The sequence below is a fragment of the Chlorocebus sabaeus genome, chromosome 22 (genome assembly GCF_047675955.1).
Source record: "Chlorocebus sabaeus isolate Y175 chromosome 22, mChlSab1.0.hap1, whole genome shotgun sequence".
In the NCBI taxonomy this organism is placed as follows: domain Eukaryota; kingdom Metazoa; phylum Chordata; class Mammalia; order Primates; family Cercopithecidae; genus Chlorocebus; species Chlorocebus sabaeus.
Window position 1 is genome coordinate 84,236,671 of NC_132925.1, and position 12,028 is coordinate 84,248,698.

General features: G+C 41.9%; 1 protein-coding gene across 12 annotated transcripts in view; it reads left to right on the plus strand.

Annotated features, from left to right (window-relative positions):
- Positions 1-11,668, plus strand: part of ERC2 (ELKS/RAB6-interacting/CAST family member 2) — a 970,222-nt gene extending 958,554 nt beyond the window's left edge. For 7 of the 12 annotated variants that reach the window (XM_073010025.1, XM_073010026.1, XM_073010027.1 and 4 more), the window contains one exon: positions 8,712-11,668. In XM_073010025.1, the coding sequence (XP_072866126.1) occupies positions 8,712-8,954 (243 nt within the window). In that variant the 3' untranslated portion in view covers positions 8,955-11,668. The remainder of the gene's footprint in view (positions 1-8,711) is intronic. The other 5 variants (XR_012090622.1, XR_012090620.1, XM_073010031.1 and 2 more) reach the window with 3 other exon arrangements.
- Positions 11,669-12,028: the final 360 nt, after the last annotated feature.

The window sequence follows — 12,028 nt, forward strand, 5'->3', positions numbered from 1 at the left end:
TCACTCTATCACCCAGGCTGTGGTGCAGTGGCACAGTCATGGCTTACTGCAGCCTTGACCTCCTGGGCTCAATCAATCCTCCCACCTCAGCCTCCCAAGTAGCTGGGACTACAGGCACCTGCCACGACACCCGGGTAATTTTTTGTATTTCTTGTAAAGATAAGATTTTGTCATGTTTCCCAGGCTGGTCTCAAACTTCTGGGCAGCGATCCACCCTCCTCAGCCTCCCAAAGCTCTGGGATTACAGGCATGAGCCACGATGCCCAACCTAAATTTACTCTTAACTAGGAGAATGTTTCCAGAGATTGGGACCAAGAGATCCTGGATCCATCTGCTTCAAGGGCAGCCTAGATAATATCAAACCCAGATGGCAGAAGAGATCAACCTAAGGAAGTTTGGGAGCTATGGGAATTTGAGCTGGTCCTAGGGTCTCAGGACCACTGGGATTCTATTATCGGGACACTGTCATGGTAGTGAGTATTAAATATGTCAGTGTGTGAGAGAGAAAGGGAGGAAGAAAGTAGTAAATTATTTCTGAATATTTCTTGGAAATGGTGAGTTTTTCATTCACCTTTAACACTGATTTTTAGCCAGCATCAATGGGCCCTAAGATGAGGTATTCCACATTAACACCCACAGCGAGGCATGCCGCAGGGCCACATGTCAGATGATGTCAAGTATCCCCCTTTTCAGGGAGCTGAGCTTCATAACTGTTTCTTCAGCAAGCTAAGGAGTCACTATTACTCAGCAATAATTTCTTTGTGTGAACAGTTTAGGGCAGGACAGGGGGTGGGAGTTCTAGACACAGGCTTAGGATATTTGCTCATAGGATTCCATTGTCTCTGTGATGAAAGCCACGGTTTTCCCTCTGCAGGTAACCTAATAACCTCAGGCAGCTCAGAGAGCAGAGGTCCTGGCGCTACCCAAGTGGGGTTCTCCAGGATGGCTCGGACATCCCCCTCTTTCCAGAGTGCAGGTGTTCTGTTTGTTGGACCAGCCCCCATCTCTGATGTCAGTAGTGGCACCCGCAAAGATTCCCAAAGCCTTCTTTAAACCTGTCTATTTCACTGATTTCAGATGTTAGAAATTGTATTCTAAACCTTTGGTTATTTTAACTAGTTCAGAAAAGAAAGACTATCATTAGTTTTGACAACAAACAAAACCAGTTTTTGTTCTATCAGTTATGTTTAAAAGATTCCAATTTCAAACTAAACACAATGTGTGGTTATTCTGTCAGCGATTTATATAGCCACCAGGGCGCCACAGTTACACACTGCATACATCATTGTATTTTTAAAATGTACTTAATGAACTTTTTTTTTCTTTTCTAGTAACTACTTCATTGCCTTAAATGAATGCATTCCAATAGAATTTGTAACAAATGACCACTTTGTGTTTGCATTAATGCCAAACACGTTTAACAAATTTTTAACAAGGAACCCTGGCAAAATGCCAAACTCCTAGAGGGACACTGAAGGAATGCTATAAATTTAAACTAGATTTCACCTTTTCACTGAACTCAGCAAGTGTCTTCGGTGTCTCGCTACCTCAGGATTGTAGCATTTCTATTTTTATGTCAGATAAGTTGCACATTTTCATTATTTTTATTACTGAGGTTGTACCTATTTCCACAGGACTTTTAAATCTATGCAGCTGTTTCTGAAACAGTATGAAAGCAGCTTAGAAATTAATCTTTATTTCTCCAAAAGTGTTCATGTCTTACATAGGTTGGTAGATGCGTGTATGCATATATTGTATATGTCTACCAATATATCACTGTTTAAAACAGCACAGTCAACCAATTGTGTACAACATATAGGCCAATGGTTGTCAACTGGGGCAATTTTATCCCCCAGGGATATGGAACCATGTCCCGAGACATTTTTGATTGCATGACTGGGAGAGGGGCAGTGCTACTGGCTTCTAGTGGGCAGTAGCTTGGGATGCTGCTAAACATCCTACCACGCACAGGGCAGCCCCCACAGCAAAGAATTATCCAGCCCCACATGGCCACAGTGCCGAGATGGAGAAACCTTGGAGCAGAGTGACAAAGACCTTTAGCCATGGGCAGTCTCTCCAGTTAAAGGAGGTATTCTTTTGAGGAAAAACAACCAAATACATTTCTATTCAACCAATGCTTTAGAAAGTACTAGAATACCTAATGCTTGTGTTGAATGGCAGATATCTGATTTTTTATTTCACTGCTTTCTGCCCTTGAGAAGACAAAAGCCCAAAATGTAGACTAGGGTGGTGCTGGGGCTGGCTGGTGGCCAGAGTATATGCAAGACCAGCTGACTCGTGCCTGGTTCTGCCAGTGGGGAGAAGGCCATGGCTGGGCACTGGGAACGGTCTCCCAGGCAAGGCTGATTGAAGGCAGGAAGAGCATATCCAGCAGATAGTTTTAGGTGTTCTGTGAATAACCACTTTTACTTTAATAGCCATGCAATTAGCATAGTGCATATTAGACAGATAATGGTTCTATTATGGTAGCAAAATAAATATTTCTTTTAAAAGGAAACATTTAAGTTTTTGATAATTTTTTGTTTGTTTGTTTGTTTGTTTGTTTGTTTGTTTGTTTTTGAGACAGAGTCTTACTCTGTCACCCAGGCTGGAGTGTAGTGGCACAATCTTGGCTCACTGCAACCTCTACTTCCACCTCCCTGGTTCAAGTGATTCTCCTGCCTCAGCTTCCCCAGTAGCTGGGATTACAGGTGGCCGCCACTACGCCTGGCTAATTTTTGTATTTTTAGTGGAGACGGGGTTTCGCCATGTTGGCTAGGCTGGTCTTGAACTCCTGGCCTCAAGTGATCCGCCCGCCTCACCTCCCAAAGTGCTGGGATTACAGGCGTGAGCCACTGCACCCGGCCAGTTTTTAGATAATTAAAAATATATATTAGTTACATATCACAGGTATTGTGGAGAGGTTACAGAAATGGGAAAATAGAACACAAAAGACAGATTTAGGAAACCCTTGCCTCAAGGAGTCTGTGGTCTCTGGAGAGAATGGTCGCTGGAGTCCAAAAGACATGGATTCAAATGAGGCCCCAGGCAGCTGGGGAATGTTACCAAAAGCATCCAGTTCTTCTAAGCTTTCGTTTCCTCATCTGCATGAGGGGCCATTAACCAACTGCATCAGTACCTCAGTGCTATCAAGCTGGTTTTAGATAATTAACGCAAAACACAGAGCGTGGTGGCAGATAGTATGCACCAAATGGTAGCTGTTAATAATTCTGATCACAATAATAACGACAAAAATAAATCCTAAGGAGACATAGCAGTCTGCTGCCATTTTGATGTACACAGCCTATATTCATTTGAATCCCTTCATTTAAAACATTATGGGTGAGTTACACCCCGTGCACAGAAACCAAAGATGAAATACTAAGTCCCTCCGCTGCCTCCTCCTAGCAAACTTCCTCATGCCTAACAGCAGTTTGCAATTCTGAGCACAGGGCTGGTCCGGCCCACCCCCATCCCAGCCCCCAGCCCTTTGGGTTCTGAAGTGTTACATTTTATTGCCCCGTAGAGCTGTAGGAGTCCACTCTCAAGGTAAAATGTTGCTCTCCACTCATATTTTTGAATTATGGTTTCAAGGTGGTTGCTTCTATCAAGAAAATTAAATGATTTAACATAATTTGTTGCCACTTTGATCACAACAATAATAAATAAATCTTCATGAGGAAAACGGGAAACCCATTCCACTCCATGTTTAAAGATGTTAAGTAATAACACAGATGTAGTTATAGTTTTTTTTTTTTTTTTTTTTTTTTTTTTTTAGCAGAAACGACTCTATTGGGTTTTCCTATGAGCAGAGTGGCTTCATGGAGCTGTTCTGCAGGATGCCCGCTGTCCCCAGAAGGAGCAGCTCTTCTCTTCCAACCGTTGTTAATTAGTCTATCAGGGGCTTGCCTTTTCTGTGGGCACCACGTGCAGCGTGTTAGGGGCATCTGAAGCCGTCGTGAATGGGTGTCTGTTTTTGTACCTGGGGGCACACTGCACACATTTGGAAAGCACATGGAACATAATGGACATTAACCCAGATGTCAAAAATAGCCTGCGTTTTACTACTGTTATTAAACAGTTTCCCCTTTAACCCCTCCGTGTTTACCAAAGACCCCTTTCTCCCAGCCTGTTTCTGCAAATCACTACTGAAAGGGCAGGAGAAGAAAGCCATAATCGGGCAGGTGTCTTTATTCCAAAGAAAAACAGTCTGAAGGAATATTTGTGAGACACCACACGTTTATAGCCTGCTCTCCCTGGGGCGTTTGTCCTGGAGCGGAATCTTACTGCTGTGCTCGGTCACCCACCCCGCCCCTCACACCCCCACACCTAGAACCAAGTCAAGAGCGGCAGTCCTACCCAATCCTGGTTTCTCCCCACAAAGAAAATAGCTTTATATTTTAGTATGATACTATTTATATATTCTTAGGTTTAAAAAAATCCAAAAAGCACACCAAAAAAAAGTCTGAAGGAGAAAAATTTTAATGGCTGGACGCCGTAGCTCACGCCTGTAGTCCCAGTTACTTGGGAGGCTGAGGCAGGAGAATCGCTTGAACCAGGGAGACAGAGGTTGCAGTGAGCTGAGATTGCGCCACTGCGCTCCAGCCTGGGCAACAGAGAGAGACTCCATCTCAAAAAAATAATAAAAATTAAATAAAGGGGAAAAATTTAAAAGCATCACCCAGAGATAAATATTAATAATATTCTAATGTATACACTTGCAAATGTTTATGTATATATTGATGCAAAAATGAGATGGAGCTATGCATATAAAATGGTAATCTGCTTTTTCCACTGAAAAGTTGTGGATAGACATCTTTTCCCATGAAAAGAAAATAAAGATTGACGTCATAATTGTCATCAGTCACTTAATAAATCTTAAGCATCCCTATCACAGTTCCCCGTTCCTTTTCTTCATGGTGCGAATGTTTAAATTCTCATTCATTTGTTGATCTGTGTGTCTATTTGTTTCTGTCTTCCTCCCCAAGAATACAGGCTCCATGAAGGCATGGACCTTGTCTGCTTTTCTCACTATTACATTTCTGGCACCAAGCACGTTGCCTGACCCAGAGAGGTGCTGTATTAGTCTATTGCTCCATAACAAATTACCATAAATATGGTGGTGAAAATAGCACCCATTTATTAGCTCACAGTTTTGTACACAGGTCAGAAGCCCAGATGGGCTCAACTGGGTTCTCTGCTTAGGCTCTCGTAAAGCCAAAGTCAAGGTGGACTTAGCTGGACTTCAATCTGAAGGCTCCAGGAAGCATCCACCTTCAAGCTCCTTCGGTTTGTTGGCAGAATTCATTTCCTCGTGGTTGTAGGTCTGTGGTCCCTGTTCCCTTGCTGACAGTCACCTGGGTGCCATTCTCACATCGTATAGGAAGCTCTCAGGTCCTTGCCCCGGCTCACTCCATCACAGCACAGCCAATCCCTCTGGTTTCAAATTTCCCTAACTTTCTCTTCCGCTACAGCAAATAAACATCTCTGCTATTAAAGGGGCTTCTGTCATTAAATTAGGTCCACTCAGATAATCACCCCTTTAAAAATTTTTTTATTTTTTATTTTAGACAAGGTCTCATTCTGTCACCCAGGCTAAAGTGGCACAATCATGGCTTACTGCAGCCTCGACCTCCCCAGCTCAGTTGATCCTCCCACCTCAGCCTCTCGAGTAGCTTGGACCACAGGCACATCCACCACACCCAGCTAATTTTTAACTTTTTTTGTGGAGATGGGGTTTTGCCATGTTGCCCAGGCTGTTCTCCAATTTCTGGGCTCAGAAGATCCGCCCACCTCAGCCTCACAAAGTGCTGGGATTACAGGCATGTGCCACCTCTCCCAGCTGATAATCCCCCTTTAGACTAATTTGAAGTCAACTGATTAGTAACTACATCGTAAGGTAACTTTATAGTAAACGTGGTCTGATACCTTCTCGCTCCCTGTGCCAGGGATTAGGAAGGGAATCTTGGGTAGGGAGTAGATTTAAGGATTTTGCCTACCTGAGGTGCTCTCTAAACTGGTAGGCTGGGCTTAGTGGCTCATTCCTGTAATCCCAGCACTTTGGGAGACTGAGGCAGGTGGATCACTTGAGCCCAGGAGTTTGAGACGAGCCTGGGCAACATAGTGAGAACTCATCTCTATAAAAAAAATACAAAAATTAGCCAGACATGGTGGCATGTGCCTGTAGTCCTAGCTCCTTGGGGGGTTGAGCTAGGAGGATTGCTTGATTTCAGGAGGCCGAGGCTGCTGTGAGCCATGATCACACCACTGCACTCCAGCCTCGGTGACAGAGCAAGACCCTGCCTCAAAATGAAAGATATATACGTATATACACATACACACATACACTCTATCGGATGTACAAGTCTAGAAAATTCATCAGAAGGAGACCCTGCAGTATATGTGAGACTTCCCACTCTATATCACACCCAAGAGGGTCAAGAAAGGCTTCTTAGGAAGACATGACATCCAAGCTGAAACTGAAGAATAAACAGGGATCGATCAGATAAAGAGCTGGTGTAAATGCATGTTAGATAGAAAGACACGCTTGTGAGATGAGGAGAAAATAAATTTTTAGGGCTGCAGAAGCAAGCTCAGCTTCGGTGGAACATTCTTCTTCGGTGGAACACAAGAGTGGAATGTCAGGGGTAAGTACAGGACTGCAGAGAGGCCAGATGGGGCCTCGCCAGTACGGCCTGGAGTCCATCAGTCCTGCATCCTAAAGGCAATGGGATTAAAAACAGGATTGTAAACAGGGGTTGTAAACTGTAAAAGGGAATGCACTATGGAGTGGATGTCACCATTGAAATGGCGCTGCTGTCGGCTGCTGCGTTGAAAGTGCGGTGCTGTAAGAGGAAGCTGGAGAAGGGTAAGGGCCACTGTGACTGTCCAGGTGAGGGAGGACTGGCCAGGGATCATCTCACAGTGGGTGGCAGCCTAGATTGGCTCATTGCTGGAAGCCAGGATTCATTTTTTATTATTATTATTTTTTAAAGCATGTGCTTCTTTGCCCCCTCCACAAGGGATCATCTGCATTTCCAAATGCTGGCGGTGTGTCACCTGAGGTTACCTTGTTGTTTTTCTTTTTTTCCTTAAAGCCAGTTAAGCCTCCTGGTGAATGGATTGTTTGATTGAAAGAATGACTACACTTTTAGATAATTCTCTTCTCTCCAGCATAAACCTTACCCAAAAGCAGTGTGCTGCAATTGTGGGGCATTGTATTCTGCCTTGTGACCTGTTGCCCAGCTGGAAATCTTTCTCACAACTGAATAAATGATTGTTCTTTGCTACTTTATCTTGGAAAAACATCAAGGACATCGGACATTCACTGTAATTGTTTTTCACTCATTTCCCCATCTGTAAAAAAAAAAAAAAAAAAAAAAAAAAAAAGGACTGGTGCATTTGAATACTACTTAGGGTTTCTCTTTACCTTTTAATCATGTGGCCTTTTAATAAATTGGTCAGCCCTTTAAAAGGATGATTAAGAAATGCTTAATGCACAAAAGAATTAGAGCTATGCACAGCTCATGAAACAGAAAGCGTGCTCTGACTTACAATTTTCATACAAAGTTTGCAGAGAGTTTATGTGCCAGAATGAGTAATATGATCTGCTCTAGGAACTCCCTAACTTTCTGGCTCTGCAAAAGTCATTTTTTTTACCCCGATTCAAGTTTCTTAACCAGAAGGGTTACACCAAACTCCTCAGAGTATGAATTAGCAGAGTTCATCCAAGCCACATATTTCATTTGCACTACTTAGTGATGGCGTGAAATAGCTGCCTACCTGTGCAGACACTGGGATCTTTGGCATTCTTATTAGTCGGCGTGACTTGAAACACGCTGCATATCAACCACCAAATGAGACAGCTCAGGATATGTGTACAAGTGACTTGTGTGTACACAAGGGTGTGTGTGTATGTTTGATCTTTTCTCTCCCTGCCATATTTCCCAGATAGCTGAGCTCATGTGGCTGGAAACCCTGAAGCACTCACAGGCCATATGTGAATGATAATGGCACAGGCACACAAAGTTGAGCATCAGCAGGGAAGGAAGTCCTCATCTGAAGCAGTAGTGTGGGATGGACCCCTCTTCTCACCCATTGCACTATTGCTTCCCAGGATGCAGTTGTATCCACACTCAGGGCTCCTCACTGGGACAGTGAGAAACCTTGGGGTGCTCCTGGATACTTGTTTCCCAGGGCAGTAAATAGACAAATGGATGACTGTCGCATTTATGTTTGGTTGGTTTTTAAGTGAATGCTAAGTTCTCTGATATCTTAACCATCTGTAATTCTTTAATGTCTATAAAATCAAATTAAAAAATAATTTAAAAACGTCGTCATTGTAGAGAAGTGTAGAGAGAATGAAAGTTGACATATAGTCTGATTATGTGGAAATAATCACTGGAACATTTTGGCATATTTCCCTTCAATTTCCTTTTTTGTGTATCAAGAGACATTTGTACATATATGTGACATATTTTGAAAGAGGCGTCTTCTCAGATGCACTTGCAGGACATAGTTTATCTTTCTGTTTACTTTGTCCTTCCTCTATGTTTCTTCCCCTTACCCCCTCCCCACTCCCACCCAACCCCAACCATTGAGAGTGGTGGAGAGGCGTGAAGGGGTGAAGAGTGGGAAACTTTCTGCCAGGATTATCTCAGATATTGTTGCCAGTTTCTTCTCCTGCTAAATTATGTGCCTTCTTGTTGCAGCTATCAGAAGGGCTGAATAAAGGAAACATGCAGCTCTGCAGCAATATTCTGATAATCTATTGCAGTGAGGCTCACATCACTGGCCACCACCACCTGGAGCGGCTCATCAGAACTGAAGGGGAGTTTTCACCTACATTATTGAGCGTGATTCTGTTCTACTTGATATTTCCTTCATCACCTCATGTCATTTCTCATGGATTTGGATATGATGGAAAGGAAGAATGCAGAGGAGGAGAAAAGTGACAGCTCCTCCATTTTTGTCGGGATGCGGGCATTTTGAATGTGATCATCTTTGCTGAATGTCATTATTTGATAACATTTTGTTTATGTTACTTAAACATCATTGGATAAATTTGAACTCCATGGGATTTTAACTATGGATTTAGCTTCTGTTGGACAACTAGCCTCATCTCCAGTATCCTGCTGGTTCAGTCTAATTGGGCATTCCTAATGCATTAGATTATCAAAAAGTGTAAATTCGCTGTGAGTGAGTGGTGTTGGCAGTGCTTGTATACCATGATGCATGGAGTGTTTGACAAAGAAACAAAAACACCAAAAATTGCGAGCCTTTACCCTCCTCTATTTCTTTAATCTGTTGTTTGAAGAACCGCATTTTGAGGGTGTAACCAGTAGTTACCTCTGGGCCAGGTTGGAAATGAAATCAATTTTTTAAACCACTAATACTTGCCAAGAAATCGCCTTATGAGAACATGGTGTGTGTCTCTGACAATGCATGGCACATCTAAATTGATCATTCATAATTTTATCCAGTACCCCGTCATGTACTGGAGAGTGGCAAAAGCCTGAGGCACCTGCATCTCTCTAGTCCCTGTGTTCTGCACATCCCCACGGCGGGGACGCCACCAAGCCTCAGACTCTTTCCATCCCGGTACATGCAGGTCTCCATGAAGAAGCTGGGACTCATTCACATTTCAAGATCCAAATGCTGTGCAAACAGTGTAAGCTTAGATTTTCTGTAAATGAAGGGTCATTTCTCTTTTTTTTTTTTTCTTTTAAAGAAAATGTGTCTGCAACATGGATTCCAAAGCATTTCAGCATCAAACATGAAAACATTGATGAATGAGGAACAATCACAAAAGCTGTGTCTCTGTATATAGCTCTACACAACATGTATGTGGATACAGTCATTATTTAAAGCACATGCCAGGGAAAAAGACCAAATTTTGAGGTCTTTTACATACAGTGATATGGTACTAAGGAGAATTAAACTCCTGTTGCTTCCTCTGAATATTAAGAAACAATTAAAATTGTTATAACTTCATAAAACTCATGACTGAGTCTGGCAAACATGTGCAACTCTTGTATTGCTCCATTTTCTTGTCAATGGAAGAAACCCTTCCACGTGTATGCAAGTGGGAGATGAAAACCTGCATTTTTAAAGGACAAACAGTGAATTTAAGCATGAGTGGCCTTAATAAATATAGTTGTCTTTCTTTGCTGCTGTGGAAAGGATTCTAAACAGATGTCCCTGAAGTCTTGCATTGAATTTAGTCATTATTATTACTTTTTTAAATGTTGGTGCAATTAACTCTGGACCTCTCTTGTGAGCCATAGAGATATTTAAAAGACAAACACCTTATTTGTCGGGGAAGATGAAACTGTCCCTGAGTTGCACCATTCTTTCTTGGTGCATTCACTGTTAAGATACTCAAGCAGGTTTCTTGCTTCAGGCTTTGTTCTTGTCATCAGTAAGTATAACCAACTATGTAATGCTTACATGTTGCATAAACAATCCAAATGCATTCATGTTTTAAAAGTTTGTCCTTTAACTATCAGAGGGATCTAGGTCTTGGTTAGAGATGTAAGCAGAGTTCTTTGCAAGCTTATTTAGCACATTTTGACACAATGTTGCACTGAAAACCCAGGCCACAAATGCGTCCCAGTGAACAGTTTGAATGTCCTCAAAAAGTGGTCCTCACTGCCTCCTACAACCAGGTCTTGACCTGAACTCTGCAACTGAATACTTGAAGTAGGAAGTAGGAAATCCAGTAGGGAAAATGGGTCCTTGGAACAGAAAAAAAACCAACCAACCCATATATAGTTAGCTATTTCTATGTATGTGCCAATTTTGTCACAGCTCTTGTTTGGAGGGATCATTTTCAGCCCAACTTTCATTGGTTAAAAGTAATATTGATCTTACCTTTATGGGGGCACATCATTTAGTCCCTTAAAATTTAAATTCTCTCTAACATAACAACCTTTCCCATTTCATGTAATAATCTCTGATGTTTGGGGGGTTACCAAAAATATCCCTTTTTCACATATTAAGAATAGTCTCTGGGTTTACAACAAACACTGTGATGTTGGGAAGCTATTTCCTTTGCGCGAACTTTAGCAGGTTTCCTTCTAATCATAACATAGTTGAAAAAAGATGTTTGGGCTAACATTTAGGAGAAGTTGGTCTTTGTGCAAAAGCAGGCTTGTACTTGATACCCCATTTGATTTCGATGTTCAGTCTCAATTTTGTATTTAATGATTTTTGTGTATCCAGTATGCACGTTAGCAGCGTGTCAACTTTCATTTGAAAGTGGGTTTCAATTTACTTTTTAAACAGTGTTTATGACGAGACCTCAAATGTGTTGACATAAGCTCTATCTGCAATGTTTTTGTGTAGAGTGGCGATTGAATGCTGCCGAGGGTCAGTGTATCTAATTCCCCGAGACCCTCGTTTGATAGTGCTTCTTGTAATATTTCTTCAAGTGAGTGGCATGTGGGTTGTGATATTGACCATGTGATTATGGACATCGATATGAAAAATAAATAAATAAAACTAAGGAACCCTGGAAACTACCAGTGGGCATGTATTAGCCAGTCATTGTAACCTCGTGTCTAGTAGAACATTGTACAAGGTATGTACAGTTCATAAATTTGTTATCATGTGTATGAGAAGTACTTTGTGCTGATCGCCTTATTTATATTCATCAAATAAACCTCGTTTCTTTCTGAAGTGAGTTCATTCTATCACTAATAAATGCTCCAATTGTGCAGTTTCTAATATATTGAGGGTCATGGATCCCCATTTGAAGAACCCTATGGACTTAAGTAAAAAGGGAAGTTATTGGCTCATTTAACTGGAAAGGTGAAGATGTAAGTCTTCCTTTATGTACATATGAATCTAGAGGTTCAAATTAGAAAATCAGAAGTTCAAATTAGGAAATTTAAGTTACTAGCATTGTCTCTCTTCTTCCTACCTTTCTTCTTTCCTTTCTCTTTTTACCTTTCTCTTCCTCCCTCTCTCAATCTCTTCCTCTATCTCTCCTGATCCCTCCCTCTCTTCTTCCTTCCCATCTTTTGTA